The 22,011-nt window shown below is 42.9% G+C and overlaps 1 protein-coding gene across 1 annotated transcript in view; it reads left to right on the plus strand.

Moving 5' to 3' along the window:
• zcchc24 (zinc finger, CCHC domain containing 24) overlaps positions 1-22,011 on the plus strand; it is a 41,420-nt gene that overhangs the window by 1,593 nt on the left and 17,816 nt on the right. The window contains exon 2 of the mRNA XM_062400552.1: positions 9,755-9,955. Coding sequence (XP_062256536.1) covers positions 9,755-9,955 — 201 coding nt within the window. The remainder of the gene's footprint in view (positions 1-9,754; positions 9,956-22,011) is intronic.

Consider the following 22,011-nt stretch of genomic DNA (forward strand, 5'->3'; position numbering starts at 1 on the left):
CCTGCAGACTCACGGAATAATCACATACTGCTGGATAAATGGCAGTGTAAAAAGTATACAGTGTACAGTATACTGCAGCTGAGCTCCTTAGATCTATGTCACTGGGAAGCTATGCATTGGAATCACTAATGGAGGGATGGATGGTGCATTCGCCATCTAGCGCCGGTGTCTGTTATTATGGTGTCTGACCACGGAGGCCCTTTGAAGTGATTTAACATGAAACAGTCCCCTGGAAACTGGGTGTATACATTATACATTACGTGCAATTGTGTAATGCCATTCAATCCGCTGAGGGAACACACGTAGGGTCTGGAAGCAGTTTGGTGGGGGGGGGGGGGGGGGGGGGCATTTTGCAACTCTCTATACTGGCTAAGCCAAGTCAAATAAACAACAGCAGGGATTTGATTACGAGATGAGTAATGCAAAATGTGGTCGTTTTTTGCAGCAAAGGATCACACAACAGTCGAGTTTGTGTGAAAAACGACAAATTAATGAATGTGTTGTTTATCGGGAACTCGACAAGTCTTCACCGTCTCGTGTGCTGACAGCTTTGTGTAAACGTCAAACGCTTTTCTCCCTCTTTATCCAGATCTATCGGCTGAGAAGACAAACGCTTTGATGTGACATTTAAACACGTATTCTGCCTCAAATCAGTTCCCCCCTTTTAGTGTTTCCTCCAGATACCACAGCTCTGGGTCAAACGTATCAGTGTGTGCTCGCCCCCTGCTGTGCAACACCTCATCCTGTGACCTGTGAAAGCAGTGTGATGGAAATCTGGAGATACAAGAGGCTGGAAACAACAAAGTTATCTACGTGTATTTAATAAGGGGCTTTCTGCAGAAAGGATCAACACAGGGAGACCACAAGGATCTCAGAGTGAGGATGAAGAACAGTCAAAAACACAGATCTTATATAGGAGGATTTAGGGCTGTCCTTCTGAACCAATCCAGGAAGGATACATGGGTGGGGGAAGGAGAGGAATCTAAACATTAGCAACTGATTCACATGTGTTTCCTTAGGTGATAAGAAGACATCCACTCCTTCCTTTGATGGGTAATTAAGTAACAAATGGTCTCAACGTATTTCAACACTAACAGTCCCGACCATAAAACAGCTCAAGTCATAAAAGTCTCTTGTCAAGGCTTCAAATGCTTACTATCTAAATACAAAATAGTTTGTCAACCTTGCTTAGTTAATTTTTCTACTACAATTCCCTCCTTTTTGTCATTTTATGACAACATATGAGAATGCACATCTACAGTAAAACATCAAATACATCAATTCACCAAGATTTCAAAATGCATCATCATCATCACTGTAGTGTTAGGCAAACTGCCATTGTCACAGCAATATGCTTCTTTAAATGGGAGGAAGGAGTGACAAAAGCAGATTTAGACAGACAACACAACAACATTACATTCTTCATCACTATCAAAGGGTTCTGGGGAGGAAACCACTCAGGGAGGGGAAACACACCTTATCTTGTCGTCACTGTAGATCTAATTCTAATCATCTGGCAGAACAAACAATAGGGACACAGTTGGCCTTCCCTATAAGGTTCATGGAGGCTAAAGTAACCAAACTGTGAGTATAAAGGTGCCATGTGGGGGAGACATACGTGCGAATAGAAGTGTGGCATGTTCAAACAAGCAACCACTTCCTGTAGCTTCAAAGGAAAACAAATCATCATATCACACAGGATGCTTGAGACCCACAAAACGAACTGTCCTGGGAGATTGGTTTGAATGTTCCAAAAACGAAATTCGTATCTAGAGTCAGTCAGCAGGAGATCGCTGTCATCATTATTAAGAGAACAGTTCCACTACTGCCACTCAGACCCAGCTGACTGAAGAGGTCAGCGTTCCATTTGTCGTCTTCTCGGCGTTGTGTGTATCATGTGATTCTCCGAAGCAACTTATTATAAACAGCTGTACTTGTCAGCACTGCCCCCTCTTCACTGATCTTTTGCTTTAATCATTCATTGTGGGTGCAGCAGGTGGATGTTCTGGTTCTGGGACTCTCTTGCAGTGACTGGCATGAATCCATGTTGTCCTCTCAGCAACCTTCACCGCCGTGTGGGTCGTTAAAAGGATCTGGTACGGTCCTGTCCAGCGTCTGTGTCGCCAACTTTTCCGCCTTAGGTCTTTTACTACAACCCAGTCGCCTGGCTTCAGGTCATGAAGTGGTCCAGTTGCCGGGGTAGGGAGTGCGTCTTTTACCTGTTTGTGGATGGCAGATAAAGCAGAAGAGAGATTTGTACAATAACATAGCATTTCATCTTCACAGAGAGATGTTGAGGGCATTGGTCTTTTAACAGGTCCAATGCCCGTGTTCGCTGGGCGTCCGAACAGAATCTCAAATGGGCTCAATCCATATTTTGGTCTGACCCTCATTCTCATTTGCATGAGAACGAGTGGGAGAGCCTTAGGCCACGATAATCCAGTTTCCTCACAGCATTTTGCCAATTTGTTTTTTAGCGTGCCATTTTCTCTTTCCACCGCTCCAGCACTAGCTGGGTGGTAGGCACAATGTTTTCTCAGATCAAAGCCCAAATACTTACTCATTTGTTTCAGTGCAGTACTAACAAAAGGAGTTCCGTTGTCACTGCTGATTTTACTCGGGATTCCCCATCTAGGAATAAGTTCAGTGATCAACGCTTTAACTACGGCACCTGTGTCTTGTTTCGATGTGGGGAAAACTTCAACCCATTTAGAAAACATATCAACTATAACCAAGCAATATTTTTTCCCTTCACTCGGTTCAATAAAATCCATCTGTAGATGATCAAATGGTTTGTCAGGTGGAGGATGTGCAGCTTGTGGGGCCTGCATTCCTCTACCAATGTTGTTAGTAGCACAAATCATGCATGCTTGACAAAACTTCTGAGCGTAGCTAGAAAACCCCTTAGTGAACCAATGTTGTGAAATAGCAGCCATCATTGATCCTTTTGAAACATGATCCTTCCCATGCGTTAACTTTGCATAATGAGGAAACAGATATTTTGGCAGACAAGGTTTCCCCTCAGGGCCCACCCACACCCCATGTGTGTGTGTGCAACCACTTCTCTTCCAAAGTCCTCGCTCATCTGCTGTTGCTCTAAGTTGAAGGTCTTGCAGGTCAGCCGTGGGGGTGGTGGGGTCGACCTGTAAGAGGATGTGTGAAGCAGATAGTGGCTGGCGAGCAGCTGCTTTCGCTGCTGCATCTGCCCTGGCATTTCCTTGTGATACTGGGTCATTGTTGGAAGTGTGAGCATCACATTTACATACAGCAACCTGTTTGGGGAGGAGGACAGCATCAAGCATCTGAGACACTAGAGCATGATGCGCAATTGGTTTGCCTGATGATGTAAGGAATTCTCTGTGTTTCCAAATCGTGCCAAAATCATGTACTACACCAAATGCATATCTACTGTCAGTGTAGATGTTAACCCTTTTCCCCTTAGCCAATTTGCATGCTTCAATGAGAGCAGTGAGCTCTGCTGCCTGTGCAGACAGGGAAGCAGGGAGAGGTCGTGCAATCAATGTATCATGTGCTGTTACCACAGAGAAACCAACTTGATTTGCTCCTGTGTCTGAATTGCGAGACGCTGATCCATCCACAAAAAGTTCAAGGTCTGGATTCTGCAGTGGTGTTTCCTGTAAATCTGGTCTGGGGGAACAAACTTCGGTTATTGTTACTACACAATTATGTTGTTCACCATCTCCTTCTGTTGGAAGAAGAGTAGCTGGGTTAAGAACATTACATCTTTTCACAGTGATGTTAGGCATTTCCAACAGAATAGCATGATAACGGAGCCAGCGTGCAGCAGACAAATGAGATGTCTTTTGTTCCAACAAAATCATAGACACAGCATGTGGTACCAACAGGGTGAGTGGGGAGTACCCCACTAAATCCCTGGATGCCATTACAGCCTTCTCTGCCGCTGCTACAGCTCTGAGACAAGTAGGCAGCCCTGCAGCAACTGGATCAAGTTTTGCTGAGAAAAATGCAACAGGTCTCTGTTTGCCCCCATGTTCCTGGAGGAGAACTGAAGTCATGTAGCCCCCCTTTTCGTCAACAGCCTGTGTGAAAGGTCGGTCAGGGTTGGGTAGCCCTAAAGTCGGAGTCGTTTGTAAGGTCAGTTTCAAGTCAGTGAAAGCTTTCTCCGCGTCATCAGTCCATGTCACTTTGCTATATGCTTGTAAGCCTTGCCCGTGTGCGATTGCGCTAAGGGGCGCCTCGAGGACAGCATAATTAGGAATAAATGATCTACAATAAGAACACATTCCCAGGAATGACATCACTTGTTTCTTTGTGACAGGTTTTGGAATATTTTGAATTGCTAATGCTCTCTTAGGGGAGAGGGATTTGCCCTCTGCTGTGATCACATGCCCTAAAAATGAAACTTGTTCTTTTACAAACTGCAATTTTTTCAGGCTTGCTTTGTGGCCTTGTGCATCTAAATGTTTTAAGAGAGCTACAGTATCTTTTTCACATTGTTCTTTAGTTGGTGCACAAATCATTAAATCGTCAACGTATTGCAAAAGTGCACTTCCTGGTGTTATCTCTAATGAGCTCAAGCTGTCTTTTAGTGCCTGGTTGTAAATGGTAGGTGATTCAAAGTAGCCCTGACACAGGCGTGTGAATGTATAACTTTCTCTGTTGAACTCAAATGCAAACCAGTATTGACTGTCTTTATCAATTTGAACGCTAAAAAATGCATTTGCCAGATCAACAACAGAGAACCATTTACTAGCTGGCGGAACTTGGGAAAGGATTGTATAAGGATTTGGAACCGACGGAGCGCGCTGCTGTACTGCGGCATTGACAGCTTTCAAATCTTGAACAAATCGCCAATCATCAGGTTGTGATTCATCGCGAACTTTCTTGACCGGAAAAATCGGAGTTCTCACCGGTGAATCCTTGCAAGGAACAATTACACCTGCCTTCAATAGAGAGTTGAAAACTGGCGTAATACCATCGATGGCTTCCTGTCTGAGTGGATATTGTGATTGATGTGGTCTGTAGTCGGATTTTGGTTTGATGACTACAGGTTTCATGTTTCGAATTAAACCCACATCATGATTGCCTTGAGCCCAAAGTGTCTTAGGGACCTCTTTTAGAGCCGGGTGTGTTTCTGAAATGTTGTCTGTGTCATATAAATATGCATGTGCATTCTGAGTGTCTGTGTATGTGTCTGGTACCAGTTGAACAGTTCTGAATGTGTGAACAACAGACGTAAATCGTTTTCTATACACTTTCAAAGCAGAATTATACTGAACCAAAAGATCTGATGTCTTTTCCCAGACGTCAGCATGGACACATTTTTTTATCCACGGTCCCAAGTCTTGCCATTCATCATTTTTGTGTTTTGACAGTGAGACATGTGGATGGGAATCAGGAACGTCATAAAGGGAAGCAACCTCTGAATATCTGTGAAGGAACTGAGAGGGTGACTTATATTCTGGTTTAGATAAAATTACGGAAACAGCACATCTATGTTCATTCCAGAACATGCAACTTAGTGTTAACTTCTCTCTCACACAACTTTCTCTAAACCATCTTTTCTCAAATCCTGAATCTTTCCCTTCGTGTATGTGTGCAATGCAGTGTAAGTCTTCTGGATGCATATAAGTGGTGTCTGTTCCTAGTGTGACTGAATGTGCCTTATCCACTAGATCAGTGTTGATTGAGGTGACAACAGATGAGCAGAGCTTCCATTCATATGCATATAGCAGTGAATCAGCATTATACTTAATGCATGTGTAAATCTGTGGTTGATCCAGATCAGCCGTTCGGACCACTACGACACCTGATGGGGTGGAAATTAAAGAAATGCCCATAAGACACATTACATCTCTTCCCATCAAATTAATTGGACAACATGAGGATAGCAAAAATGAACACTTAAATTTTCCTGTGCCGCTATCACTACATATTAAAGGAGTCGTGAATTTTTCAACCACGGTGCTTCCTGAAGCCCCCACAGATCTAACAAATCGTCCACTCATTTTAGGAGGTGTTTCAAACATATTGCTCTTGATGACTGAATGTGTTGCTCCTGAATCTACAAGGAATGTAATGTCTTTCCCTAGCACTGTGAGTGTGTGCGTTGGCATATGAGCATAAGCATCTGATTGATACTTAACATATGTTTCTATAAGTAATTTGTCTTTCTTTTCTAAAAAATCTTTTACTTCTGTGATAGGTGTTTGTGTTGGTGTGGTGCATTCACCCTCTTGATGTGTGATGTGTTCCTCACGGTCTCGTTCTGTGTCCAAAGATGCTGGTTCCTCCCTCTCCTCCGCCCCCGCCTCGGTTCAATCAGCATTGTAAGGTTGCTGTCTCCCCGGACAATCTTTTGCCCAATGTCCCTTCTCTCCACAGAAAAAACAAATGTTCGGATCATAATTCCGCGTGCGATCTCCCCTTCTTCCTTGAAATCCTCCTCTACTCCGTCCGCGCCCTCGGCCTCTTGAATACCCGCGAGGTGCACCCGCGAACATGGTCAATGTGGCGTGATGCAGATCAGTCTCTCTTTCCTCCTTCTTCCTCTTGTCTCCATCTCTGATTAATTTCTCAGCATGCACTGCATGTGATTCTATCAAGCTGAGTTTTCCAGAGTCCCACTGGATGCATGTGTCCCCCTCCTCTGGTGTGAGGTGGAGAAAGGGGTTGCGGGTCTGGAATGTTGTATGGTGGAGGAAGTGGTGGAAGAGGTGGTTGAGGAGGTGGTGGCAAAGGTGGTAGAGGTGGAAGAGGTGGTGGAGCTTGGGCTCCTGCCTGTGGAAAATCCGCTTGCAGTGCAGCTTGGAGTTGTGCAGGTTGTTGTCTTCTTGGCGGGGCAGAGTCGAGGTCGGAATCCTGCATTTTGAAACACTGAGACACTTGTGAGGGTTTATCTGTCTTTACAAATGTTTGTTTTTTGTCCCTACGTTGTGCTTCTTCTAACCACATTCCATATCCCTTCCATTCTGCCTGAAATGTATGTTTCACTCTTTCTTTCTCCTCTAACTTTAGTCTCAACTGTTTCAGCTGCCTCATGCTAAAACTCCCCCCCTCTGGAAACCCACATTCATTCATCCAAACTTTCACCTGGTTTAATGCTGTGTCACCATAGTTCCTTCGCATAAAATTCATATTAGGACTACTCAGATCAGTTCCATCGAATTTTTCTTTACTGTTACTTTTACCCATATTAAAAAAAAATTATGTTAAGTTTTAGTTATCTTAAATCTTTAATCAATCTCCAAAAACACTTTCGTAAGGAGCAATATAGGAAACGTAATAATATTAATATCCTCAAAACACTTTAGTATCCCCTATATAATAATCAGTAGTAATTTCCTTATAATTACTTGTTCAATTAATTTCTCAATTCGTCTCTTTTTTTTTTTTTTTTTTTTTCTTTTTTTTTTTTTTCTAATACACTTTTAAATATCCTGCCTACCCAACATAAATCATAGTGCACTAAAGAAGTTCTCTACATAGCGCGCTTTTTGTTTGAGTTGTCTGACACAATGCAAATACACTCAGTATTATGTCCTCTCTGTGGTTGCAGTCGAAACAACTCCTTAAGGTACCTCGTCAGTCTACCTTCCAGGTTTCTTCTAAACCTTGGTTAAAAATTTACAGGGCTTTCACCTGTCTGGAGGATCCCGTTCCTCTTAGACCAACTTCTCCGTAACACTATGCTTTGCTTGGTATATATTACACTTGAAATCTCAGATTCTCACCAGATAGATCGCAGCGCTGAGACGATCCGGGACTCGGGTCTTTAGTCCCTGCATCTCACCCGTATGGGGAGGTTAAGGTTGGAAACTTTTTTTTTTCCAAGATGATCGGTCAACCGTTGACCCGAGTCCAGATCCGTCCAGACGTGCGATCCCACTTCTGACACCAAATTGTGATGGAAATCTGGAGATACAAGAGGCTGGAAACAACAAAGTTATCTACGTGTATTTAATAAGGGGCTTTCTGCAGAAAGGATCAACACAGGGAGACCACAAGGATCTCAGAGTGAGGATGAAGAACAGTCAAAAACACAGATCTTATATAGGAGGATTTAGGGCTGTCCTTCTGAACCAATCCAGGAAGGATACATGGGTGGGGGAAGGAGAGGAATCTAAACATTAGCAACTGATTCACATGTGTTTCCTTAGGTGATAAGAAGACATCCACTCCTTCCTTTGATGGGTAATTAAGTAACAAATGGTCTCAACGTATTTCAACACTAACAGTCCCGACCATAAAACAGCTCAAGTCATAAAAGTCTCTTGTCAAGGCTTCAAATGCTTACTATCTAAATACAAAATAGTTTGTCAACCTTGCTTAGTTAATTTTTCTACTACAGCAGTCACACACAAATCTGCTGCAGTTGTCCCCCTTGATTTGGACACACAGTGACTGGTAATGATGTCAGTTTAGTCCTATTTGTGTTGTGAAATATGCACATAAACACACATCGTCCCGAGGCAGTCAATCGTCGCACACACTCTCACACTCAGCGACACACAAAATAAACCGTCTCACCCCACCATTAGCAGATGTATGTGAAGTCTGTTTCCTCTGGCCTGACAGTCACAGATCTCAGGGCCAAACTGGAAGAAATGTGAAACATAAAACCTACGCACAGTTTCCTGTTTTGTATTTGTAATTTTACAGTCTGCACCGATAGACTTCAGTTTAGCAAACATGCACATTTCCGCAAAGTGAGCGCTAATCCATAACACAGAAATACACAGGAAGATAAAACTCTTGGCGGATGGAAAACCTGAGACGCCGCAGAGCCGTAACGGTTGATTTACGATGACCACATGTAATAAATGAACATGAGTCTTGAAGCTGGAGCTGGTTAGCAAGACAATCTCGTCGCCTGCAGATAAAGCTTCGGCTCTCTGTGCCGGCCAGGTTGCCAAGGCTCCTGGGCTGTGCAGCGTTATACATCGACATTAACACACAGAAAACCCCTGACCTTGAATTAGGCGTGACCGGCCGGGATGACGGAGCCTCCTTTTGGGGGATTTCATGCACTCAGTGATGTTTTTATTTGCACGTTGTGCAGTTAAAATGCCAAACGTGAAGGCAGACGACTTAGTGAGACTTGTTAAACTATCAACTTGTCTAATATCAGCATCATTTCACCCAGAGGTCAATCCCTGTGTGTACGTTCCTGGATTGTATTTCAACAGAAAGAGGTAGACGTGATTGAATAGGGAAAGTGCAGGCGTCGCTCTCCTTGTTATTAATATTCAGTGGGCATCTTTCATGGATTCACTGGGCCCTCTGGCATGCATGCAGCACAGTGTTCTCCGGTGTGGCTCCGAGCAGACTCCAAACACTGACCACGGCTAGTTTACCGCCAACAGCGCATGGCGACATTGCTGATGCTCCGCAGGCTGACGAGGGAACATGCCTCCCATCTTGTTTAGAATGAGTCATCCTCTGTGAAGTCCCGTCCTTCTCTGTGGACATGCTCAGTACTTTTCCAGCTCATGAGCACAGCTGGGCCTCTCGCCAGATGTTCTGAATTTAATGAGAGAAATGATCTTGGAGGATCTTTTTTTTTTTTTTCGACTTTTCTTTGCCCAACAGAAAAAACAGGACATAAAGGAAATTGATGTTTAATGTCAGCGTTATGAGATATGGTACCTTGTATTTGGCATAAAGACTGTGTATCAAACTGACGGTTGGAAATTGTACGTGAATCGAATGTGCAGGCGTCCCAGGATTGTTTTTAATAATACCCTGTCTGATGTTGTTCTCATTTTTATAGGCCTTAAACAACAACGTGTACAAGAACGTGTCGCCCTATGGCTCCCTGAACAACATAGTGGACGGCCTCAACTCCCTGACGGACCATTTCTCAGACCTCTCCCTTTCCTCGGAGCAACGGAAACCCAACAAAAGACCCCCACCCAACTACTTGTGCCACCTGTGCTTCAACAAGGGCCATTACATCAAAGACTGCCCTCAGGTGAGACTCATGAAACTCATATGACTTAATCCAGGCTTCAGAATTCGCTAATAATCATCATAGAAATCCCTATTGGTGGGTATCCAGTCATTTGCATTGTTAAGTCACACAGGTATATTTTGTATTGCAGTTAAATAAGTGGCTTTAGATTTCTTCAGTCTTTTCACTGTATCCATGCAAGCAGAAAAGTTTAACTTGTTTCAGCCAATGCTTCTCTGCCTCTCTCTCCCTCTCTCTCTCTCTCTCACTGGTCTGACCTACTTGTTAAACAGGCCGGCCTCTGTCTTCACGAGTCATGTGTGTGAGTGAGTGTGTATTTGTGTGCTTGTGTGAATCTTAACTGCTGCAGCATCACACTACGTTACACTATCTGCAATGAACGTGATAAAGAAACCTGAGGGGCGAGTTCAAGAGTCAGAGGTGAAGACGAAGCTGTCTCTTGGTGCTGGGGTTAGTTGTGTGAGTTTACAGAGAATCTGAGAAAACCATGAACAAATGCTTTGACATCCATTTTTTCTGACAAGCAGCTGAAAGTTATTACATTCATCCGCAAGGTTACAGTTGCATTTCACTGCCTTCCAGTTTTCCACTGATTCAATTTTCAGTTTCTTATTTTGTGAGGCACCATGGTAAATAAATCCCCCTTGAGCTGGAGCATGGAGGCAACAGCACACTAATGTGTGACTAATGGGCTCCCAGCTGTTGTCATCTCCTGAAACTCATCTCGGAGAGCACCGGGAGAATTTTAAGATTTAAATAATCGCCGTCAGTTTTCTTAAAATGAGATCTGGGTAAAAATGTCTGTTAGAGAATAAGGCTGGTTGGTTTGAAAAAATATACACAAAGTATGTTCATGAAGTGGCATTGTGTGATGTTGTTGGAGAAGGAATGAGCCGTTAAACTTCTGTGGTGTGATACAGCTCCGTGATCTCTGTGTGTCTCCTTTATCCCCCCCCCCCCCCCCCCCCCCCCCGTTAATCTCTCACTTTCTCTGGGTGAGGTGCAACAGTCCAACCCCAGCCCTGGGTTTCTTTTGCATGGAATGGTAATGAGGAGCAGATGTGATATTAAAATGCTTTGCCTTTTCTTTATGACATATGATGACTGTGTCTCGGGGGGTCTGTATAAGACCAGTGTACTGATGAAATATCTTCTGGACAGCTCCAAACTCCGCTGTGTGCGAGTTAGATCATCCACTGACAACTCCGACGGGGAATATTGGGCCGTTATATATCATTCAACATGTAACGTTTGCCTTCCTTTTTCCTTTATGTAATGCTGGAGATGTTGATGGGACCATTGATCAAATGATATGGATATTCAGCACTGGAGCAGGTGTACATTAAGTCATACTCAATCTAATCTGTTTATTATGTTTTCCATATGATGGAATTTCCAAAACAGTGTGCTTTACTCATCTTTAGTGTGCCATTGTAAAAGGAAAAGGCTAGAACGTTGCACCAAACAATGTTGTGCTAAACTAAACCCTATTAAACAAAAGGCCCTGGACTGTTAAATCAATCTGGCTGTTGATGTAAGCATTCAGGGGTGGACCTCAAAATCACTCTCAGCCGTCTTCTGGTTTATATTTCAGCTGTTCGTTAAACTGCCAACAGTAAGTCAAAAAGCAGCAAAGTCCCCAAACAGCCTCCACACCTACACAGACCAACACCATCTCTGTTATTCAGGTCTCTCATGGGATCTTTCTCTCAATAAATTCAACTTCCATTTGTGCTACATCGCTTACACCTACTGCCCAGTCACCTGTCACTGCACGCCTTTATCACAGAGGATCAGGCTCGGCCTAAACCAGCTGAAGACCCAAATAACAGATGTGTCTTGCAAGAGAAACACGAGTTTTAATGGCAAGAGTTATTCAACGCAGCTTTTAGCCAACACCCGTGTAACTTTCCAAGCAATATTTTCTTACTGTCTCACAAAAGTGCGGCGATCGTTTGTGTGCCCGTGGAGTTTCTGGTATCTGCCTGCACTGGAATGCATTCGAGGATGAATTCATCACGGCCAGTAGTGTGTCCTGTCCAGAGCATCTTTGCCAATGAAAACAGAGGCTCCTGCTTCACAGAGCGGTGCTAAAGTTTGTCGTCCAGGTCCAGCGTTGTACAGTCTTTCTCCTCTACATCACCTCTGCATGTTTTATTTTCCTCGTCTGTGCTGTGACTTTTGTCACTGAGTTTAGATGTTTACAGACAGACACGGGGTGACATCAAACGTGTACAAATTCCATCACTTATACCAAAATAATGTATAAAAGATAGATAATAAAAACGTGACTATTTATATAGTGCTTTTGCAGTCTAGTTGACCTCTCAATGCACTTTACTGTTCAAGTCGCACTCACCGATGCATTCAGAGCTTCTATACGCAGCGCTTTTTATGTCTATTCATAGAGTGTTGGCACAGCCATCCGGGGGAATTTGGGGTTCGGCATGTTGTTCAAGGACACTTCAGAATGTAGACTGTAGTCGCTGGGGATCGAACATCACCGTGGACTCTTGGGGGTGTTTTTTAAGATTTACCCTGGTAAAAACCAGTCAGAAAGTCTTAAGAAAATAGCTACTGCATTTTGGGGTTTTGTTTTTTATGGGATTAGTTCACAAAAGGAAAGTCAAGAACAACACCTTCATTATTTTTAAATAGTAGTGTGGGCAGCTGTATGTTTACTTTTCCTTATTTCCTGTCTCCGTTCAACCTCCGTCCAGATTTTGCTTTTAAACCACTGCAGCTCTACAAAAGACTTGCAGCTGAAGGAGTCTGGGATTCAGATAATGGTGGATCCATCATACAGTTAAAGTTTTCTCTACCCTCTACGTTTGTTCTGGGAGACTTGAGTTAGGCGATTAAATAGTCGAGGTGACTGAAGTGTTTATGCATCACTTTAAATTTAGGACCTCTTTTCGTTACTACATGTTAATACTGGAAATACACAGAGGAGTGCAGTGCTGAGAGAGTAGGGCAGGGGTAGCGGATTCAAAGCCACAGGCCTGGCAACAGCTGCCCAGTGCTCCCTGTCATGGGGACAGAGGTGTTATGTAAACTGTCTTTTATTCGGAAAATTAGGTCGCCCCCCCTCCCCCCCCAGTTATGAGCAGAATGCCCCTCACTGCCTCACTTTGGCCCCCTTCCAAGATATCTTCCACTTGCGCTCATGATTCGGTTCTGCCCAGTGGACTAATCCCCTCAGCAGTTGGCCCCACCTCTGAGTGATCGAAACGATGCATTCAGTGGCATCTTCTTGCTATGTGTCTGTGTAGAGAGATTAACACATGGAAAATGTCGCTGCCAGAATGCAGGTTTGTGTATGTGTGGGGGAGGCTGCTGCTGCTGTGTAGTGGTGTGTGTGTGCTGGTGTGTGTGGAGTTATTTTGCCCCACTCATGGTCGTAATGCATTCCCCTGGTTCAGTCCCTCAGAGTTACAGTTTCCTGGGCATGTTTTTTTTCATTTTTTCTTGGCAATTTCTGATATTTTGAAACTGGAGGAATACTTATTTTTATAGAAGCTTACAGGCCAAAAATCACTGACACAACATTTATCACTGCTGCTACTGCTTTCATCCTATAGCCTATTTCTGTTGAAGCCTGGAAATGTCACATCAAATGATGCATTATTGTTTTAGACAACATTAAGGGACTCTTAATTTAGAAATATACACTCTTACTGTATTTAAGGAACTGATCCGAACTAAAACATGATCTGAAACATGACTGAAGCTAAGAGATAACTTCTTTCCAGCTTTGCCCACAAGCAAAGAATTTAAGGAGAGGCGGTGGTCTAGTGGCAGAAACTTGGACTATGGGCAGAGAAGGTCTCTGGTTCGATTCCACGGAGAGACAACAAAAGACGAACCTGGATTGATCTGTCCAAAAATCCAAGAGTCTCCCTACCCTGTCTAGTGCCCCTGAGCAAGGCACCTTACTCCCCCAACATCTGCTCCCCGAGCGCCATACATGGTCGCTCACTGCTCTGTGTGTCCTGCACCAGATGGGTCAAAAGCAGAAGTTAAATTTCCCTACCTGCATGAGTGTGCCTTTGCATGTCTGTGCATGTGTTTGGGACTAATAAATACATCTTAATCTAAAAAAATATTGCAGAATTCTCTCATATGAATTAAACTAAAGTACTGATTAGGCTTTGATGGTCAAGGTTAAAGGTCAAGTTCACTACGAGCTCACAAGATACATTTATTATTAGAATTTTAAATGTCTAATAGGATAAAGTGATACATTTTATGTTCAAGGGGTCAAAGGTCAGCTTCACTTTGAGCTTCATAATGTGCAAAAAAACCTTTTCTAGCAATTATTTCATTACAGAAGTCAAGGTCATAAGGGGAGATTGTGATCACAATCCTGCAACTTCACTGGTTTGCGGAGGCGTGCAACCGTGAGGCGGTGGTTTCTAGTTTCTTTCAAGTTCTAATATCTGATTCACGATACTGACAGATGAAACAATGTTCATGGCGAGTTGACAAAGTGTAAAACGTGCCTCATGTGTGACAAATGCTGATCTGCAACAAATCATTCAAATATCAAATGACAAGGATTTATCCCAAAGTCCATGATTTCCTGTTTGATTTTAATCAGGGCAAGTGCTGACAGCTCCTCTCCTCACATCCCCTCTGAATTGGCCATGCCTGATTCTCCTCTAGCATGGATCTGATCTGTATGTGGCACCAAATGCCAATTACCTTGATGGACCTCACACCTCATGTGATGGTAATTTCAGCAGCAGTCTGACAAATGGTCGCCATAATCTCCCATAACAGTGTCAACACAGAGACCTGAGGGGAGCTGCGAAGCGAGGGGGCCTCTTCACACCAGAGGCAAATCCCTCTTTGACTAATAATGTGTGACTTGGTGCTTTTCCTTCGGTTGTTGCGATAAACTTGATGACTTCACATTACTGCGGAACCACTTTGTCTACAATAACAAACACTGGCGGTTCTTGTTTTGACGAAATGTTTTGGGTTTTATATCTCCCAGTGTTTGCCTCTCCCAGAGTTCTGATCCCTCTTTCCGAATCGGCTGGCAGCCGCGTGGGGGATAATTGTGCAACCACTTTGTTATAATGTTTCAGCTTGTTGTTGTACAAGGAGATGGGAGTTGAGTAGGGGTATAATGTGTCAAATACACATCCCCAGTTTATATTTTACCCACGTTGCATCCCCGCAAAGCACAGTCTTTGTGCTTCACTCTTCGAAAACAAGTATTACAGCCCTCTGTGTGAAAACCCAATTTCCTGCAGTGTGAAACTCAAATATTAATTGAATCGGTTTGTCTGTAGATGAGTTCCTGCTAGGCAGCATGTACTTTCTCTACGTTTTCTCTAACAGGTTTATTCTAAGCAGGATTTTGGAGGTTGGGAAATTATTAAAAACACAGCTTGAAGCAAGTCGTACCACCATCTACTCCTTTTTAGTGTTTTTCGTACAGGTATGTTTTATAGATATAAAAGTCTGAGGTGGATATTTTTATTAAAGGAGGGCAGGCTACCACAATCGCATGGAAGCGAGAGCTTCGATGGTGTTATATGGTTGGACTTTCAGCTGTATCAATAATCAGAACCAGCCTAAGTGCCTTGCTTGTGGGTAACTGTGGAGGATAAAAGGATGGAAAACTGTCTTATTCACTTTACCCAGTTGATTTTTTTTATAATCCTTGGCTTGATCGGGCATTTAAACCAATGCTTCATCCTCTTCCTTTGCAGAGAATTCGGTTCATAACCTGGCCTGTAGCTTCCTTTAAAAGAAAAGAAAAATTCCAGCCCAATCTCAAGTCCAGTTTAATAAAAGCTCTGCCTCAAGCCTCTGGCAAAACATTTGTCAACTCTTGTATTGGAAGCAAATGCCTTTCAATTGTCTCAAATTTTTCCAGACGTCTATTATAATAGTCCATCCAGTGCTGATTATTCAACAGGAGTAGATTATTATCTGGAGATGATTGCTGTCCCCTGGAGGATAATGTTCCTGAGAGGAGAAAGAGCAAAGATCCTACATCTGTCCTTTACCCTTAAGTCCTGCCTTCAGACAGATATCTATAGTGTAATCATGTATTTACTATGTCCTCTGCCTCCACCAGCTGTATTCTGTCTCTGTGCATCCTGCAGTTTGTTAACCCTGTTCATAAACAATCTCAACATTGCAGTCACACTTTTATCATAAGAGAGTGTTTCATATTTTACCCCCATGATCTCTGTGCCCCGGGGGGGGGGGGGGGGGGGGGGGGCATTTCTGACATGGCTGCAGTCATTTGCTGTGAGCGGGGAGGCAGTTTGGATCTGTCGTTGTCATGGAACAGAGCGCCGCTCGAGTTTGTCAGTGTCGCACATAGACACGGAGAGGGTCGAGTTCAAAAGCCTGCGAAGGGCACGATAGCCGAGGGAGACAGCGATTCAGCGAGAGGAGACAGAGGGTGCTTCCTCTGAACGGAAATCAAAGTTAAAAGAATGATAAAAGTGCAGTTTCCTGCCAGCTGGTTTGTGTTCTGTACAGAAATCCCATTCTTCCTCTCGGTTTCTGCTGAGACAACAATTGGACCACTTCCTGTTTTGGGAACTGTGACACTTATAACCCCATCTCTGGGAGGCGAGGCGCTGTTACATTTACCATGAGGCAGGTAAACTCACAGCTGCTCTCGGGTAAAATGTTGAAACATGATGAAATGATCCAAACTTATCATCAGGAGGGAGCTGTCTAAAGACAATATACCATCCTCTGACTCAGTGTCAGCTAAGCCAAAGTCAAAAGATATGATTTATCTCATTTTAGGCGAAGCTAAGTTGACAAAAAGTCCATCAGCTGTCTCCTCTAAAGTGCCTTTGTTCCTTCTGTCATCTGAGTGACCAATCTTTAACACAACACCAGTATTCTGGATGTTTATTTTATGTTAGCTTCTTCTTATATAATACTTTGTTATATGAAGCTGTTTTTCCTGCCACGCTGCTCAGCCAGCACTTCAAAACGCAGGCTGGAGTTAATAAATGAAAATAAACAGAAGAGTGTTTGGGGCAGTTGCTCGTCACTTTACTTTATGCGAGCTCGTCTTTGAAGAATGAGAGAAACCAGGGTCACCTCAGGCTTTCCCTTTTCATCTCCTTTAGGCTCTGATTTATAGCACCTTAGCATGATCCTCTTTAAAAATATAACATCTTACTTTTATAATATTTCACTTCTTCCGCCAAACATCTTCAGAATACCGGTGAACTTGTACAGTATAACAACACTTTGACTAGTCAACACAGCTATAGTGTCATGAGGGTCAGCCGCTATACACTGAGGCCTCAGGAACTCAGACAGGATGGTTCACCTTTCACTGACAGAGGGGGGGTAGACATGAGAGGGGCAAAGGTCGGGCTTTCACTACACCATGATGTCCTGTTAGCACTCCAGGGCCGGAGGGCTTTGTTCGCTCATACCAGGGATGTCACAGGGCCAGAGATTTGGAAGTTGGTACCAATGCCCCTGAAATTCCATGATACTCAGAATCCGTTTAAACCTATTAACATGGTGACAGTGCAGTCGAGTGAAAACATCTGTCTACAAAGTTACTAGTTAATTTTTGTAATGACGGTAGCCTTCTTAAGTAATTAGCATCCAACACCATTAGGTAACAGAAATCCAAAACAGAAAATTTTGAGAAACTCATAATTTTAACTGAAAAATAGAACTGGATGTCATCAGCATGCACAATAGATGTTACAAAAACTAATGATAACCTGTCCTATAAGCAGCAAATCTAGAGAGAATCAAAGGGGTCCCAAGGTTGATCCCTGGGGGACACCACACACAAATTCACCTACTGAGACTGATACACTCCTGCCAGTGAGATTAAGCTACTTTAACAGACACTATACATGAGTCGTTTACATTATTACCTACACGCTGATGGCTACCATTATAAAGACTCTGCCCACTTTAACTTATTTGTGAACTGCGAAAGTAGGTGTAAACAACTCTGGGATGGACCAGAGTCTAAGATATCAATCCAACAGACTCATCCATCAACATCAAACCGCCATCTTTTTTTCGGGCTTATCTCCACTGGTTGATCGGTATGTGGTCGAGCTAATTGCTCCCTGCAGCAGCACCAATTCTTGACACAAATCAACAAGAAGGATTCTTCCATGATCTGAGTCACACTGACGGAGAGGACGGACAAGCAGACCGACTGACATAGACACTGTGAAGCTGTGAGCGTTGGCACACAGGACTGGATATGGTGTCAAGAGATCAGGGACTGACACTGCTGGCTTTGTGTTGCGCTTGAATGGGTACCTTAGGGAGAGACTGTGGCTCTGAATGGGCACCATTGGGAAAAGCCCTAGTGGTGGGAATGGATTCTGGTAATTAAGGCAGTCATTGTATGTCTGTAGGATCTTCTAGACGGAGAGGTCAGGAAGGCAGACCCGTATTGTTCCCCCGACAAGGCGCTCAGTGCAACACAGTGGTGCGTCAGACTCAAGTATGTTTGGATACAGTCTTGGATCTTTTGGAGAAAAAAGATTTACAACAACAAACCATACAGGCCGTCCTATAATTGGTATGAATGTCAGCATATAGACTATAGGGGCCTCTTCTGTGGTTTTAATTTTGTTACTTTTTTCTACCTCTCCTTCTCTCTTTATGTTTAAGTATCATCAAGTTATTTTCTGTCAGGACCCCAGGAGCTCCAGCTCTCTCAAGACTGTGCTTGAAACACAGTTTTCATCAATATGAAAAGTCACAGGGATGTGAGCCCAAATCAGCTGTCAACAGTGTATTACGGTGACATGCAGTGTTTTAGTTATTTTAATAAAGTTAAAGTGGAATGTAATGCAAAGAGACACGGTATGCAAGACCACAAATGGCTTATTCATTACCAGCTGTTAAAAGACATAAAATGGAATTTACAGCGTCAAAACATATTCCGTATGTACAGACGATTATGTAAAGAGGAAAACTTACACAACAGATGTTCAACCCGTTTTAAAGATGTTGTGTAGGATTTTCTTTAAATCAAATGTAAAAATGTAATGCCCTTTTATCTTATTAAAAACTGATGTTTGGGCAAGATCAAGATCAGGTGACTTGATTGTGAATCTTGTATATAAAGGATAACGTAAAAACTCTCAAGTCTCAAGAACTTTATTATACAATTAGATTTAAATACTTTTTTCACTTTCACAATCTGTACTGGCTATTCATATTTAATTGTAGGTCTTATTTGGAGACTGAATTTTTGACTTAGTGTACTTAAAAATCAAGACCTAAATTCTGTCTTCTCTCAATCTGCATGTGATGCCCTGTAGTGTGCCGGGAAGTTTCTGGCAAGGATGAGGGCTGAGGGGGAGGTGCACCATGGGAATTTTTGTTTTTACTGGGTGACCCCCTGATCTTCCTTCCAGTCCCAGCAGAAGGCTCTGAAGGGCCGGCATCTGTCTCTGCTCCAACACTCACTCAGTCAGCTAGGTTAGCCAGGAGAGAGGGACAGATGCCCTGGAAACAGATAAGGCTTATCAGGGATGCTGGAGATGGCTTTTCTCCCTCACAGCGTCATGGCAGACAGGCAACTTTCACCACCGCGTAAACAGCTGTGGCCACTACCCGTCACCATATTTTATTTTTGAGGGGGTTATACAGAGAAAGAGCCTTTATAGGGAGAGCACTGAGAAACCATATAGGGCCATAGGTCCAATATAGCATTGACACCAAGTGACACTGAGATTAGCAACACACGTGTTCAGTATATCTGGCAGAGTTACATACAGAAATACACACACACACAGACATCCACTCACATACACACATCTGCAAATGTTAAATGGAAACATAAAATACAGCATGTGTGAACTTCCTGTGGAGGAGATGTTTTGTGCACCTCTGTCCGCCCCAGTCTGTCACCCAACCTGCTCTTGTCATTCACTGGCCTGGTAACCCAATGCTGGCCTACAGCTGCACAGCTTCTTGGGCTTACTGGGACCTCGGCAAAGGCCAGAGCTGGGAGAGGGCAGGGGGGAAATTCACACCCATAGCCTCACGTAGCATTTGCCCCTAACTCTCTGTAGATATGGTTAGTGTGTAGGAGTATGGTGAACTTATCCTATGTCTGTGAAATGGAGGCAGCGACCTTGTCGAGCTTCAGTGTTGATGGAGCTGAGCTTCTGAGTTCAACCAGGACAAATTCCAAGGCCCCAGTTGGCTCGTACTTGTGTTTTCTATGAATGAAGCATGAAAGGATTCTGTCAATAACATCAGTTTAAAGAGAGTGTTGCTGTGAGCCTCATGCTCGACTCTCAGAGAATCCTTCAGTCTCCTGAGAACATGATACTGAGATCCGTGGCTGATTAGGGAAGCTGGGATGTGGAAATCGAGGAATCTGGGAATAGAGTTCTGACAAAGTGCCCTCTTGCAGAGCGATACGCCTCTGCAGCTGTCTTGGACACGAATGACGTAGGTTTGTTACTGAGGAGAAAACATTCGACGTGCACACATTTATACTCGCATGCACATGTTTGTAATGTCTACACGTTGTGTAGCAAGCCTGTTTGATAAGAGTCAGAATAATACAGGCTCTTGGGGGAACATTGAATTTCATAATAATCTATATATTTTCAGAGGAATACAAATATTCTATTATTTTGGAAAAACAAACGTAAGCGCATTCATTATCATAATATTGAAATAATCTGCCTGCAACTACACATAATACCAAACCCCTACCCTCAGTTTATCAAAACAACCAGAAACTACAGGTCACCCGATTTCATTTGTAACCAACAACATCATTAAAGATGACTTAGCAGGGATTTGTTTTAATCTAAATCAACAAGATCACCATATTGTAATGTCAACATCGTCAATTTTCTTTTTCTTTTGTTTTTTCACAAGCTGCATTGTTTCCTATAACTAGAAAATTATTTTCTATCTACTAATCTAAGCCACAATATATTGTGAAAACACATGGATATCAGTGGGTAGTGAAAACAAAGCGCTTATCTAATTCAACTGTTTTTAGTTTTATTTAAAATGGAAGGAATACAGATATAATTGGAATAGTTCTATGAACCAGTATCCTGTACTTGTAAGTTCACATCAAAACAGGGTTTTCACAAGGTCTGGAAAAGTCGTAATATTCTTAATTTCAGGCCTTGATAAGTCTAAATAAGATAAAGTAATAATAAATATGTTAAAATATCGTGTGATAGGTCAATTAGGTCTTAAATGTGTTCCTTGACACTTTGAAATAATTTTATTTCAAGAGAAATGTGCAGTGTGTAATGTGTGTTGTAGTTATTTTTAAACAATACAGATATTAGCACGTCAGAAATCTACGGACAAAAATAGTTGAGTTTACAAACACCTTGGTCAGAATTTATCTCAGGAAACTCAGTTTGGCTGTGGGAAAGACGCTGGATATCTTCGGTCTCTACCTGTAGTTTGAGAGAAAACGTGGGATTTTGAGGGTCATTTTTTGGCACAGATGGTATTTAAAAGCACATAATACCTCTTTTGATACTTTCTGGCACAGCCTTTCCACTTATCTACATGACTAATAACTGTGGGATGTTTTATCTTTGGTACAGCTGCTTTGATTTACCTTTTCCCTGTGTGATATCTCAGCATGTCAAAAAAGACACTAAACATGCGGTAAGTTATACGCCCTGACTCGTTGAGGGACTCTAGACTCTGAGAAAATGTTCAAATCAAGACTCTTGAGCTCTTGTTCTATTTTAACATCGTGACAGATATTGTCTTTTATTTGTGCGTTTGCCGTCACAAAAAATCTGTCTCATACAGTAAAAATACACACGTACAATACACACTCATGTTCTTTAGTCACTTTTGGGAACTTCATAGCTCTGATTTCCTGTAGACTCACCCAAGACTTGCCTAATCCTAACCCTCACACGTCATCTAAAGATAGCTCTCACTTCCTGACCATACCCTAACCCTACTTCTAACCACTGACCCAATTGAGGACAACCTTATTCCACAATTGGACGAGCCGTCCACTGGATTTGAGTCAACACGACATTGACTTACATAAGTTGTGGACAGTTTAA

Source organism: Platichthys flesus, chromosome 12 (genome assembly GCF_949316205.1).
Source record: "Platichthys flesus chromosome 12, fPlaFle2.1, whole genome shotgun sequence".
Classification (NCBI taxonomy): Eukaryota; Metazoa; Chordata; class Actinopteri; order Pleuronectiformes; family Pleuronectidae; genus Platichthys; species Platichthys flesus.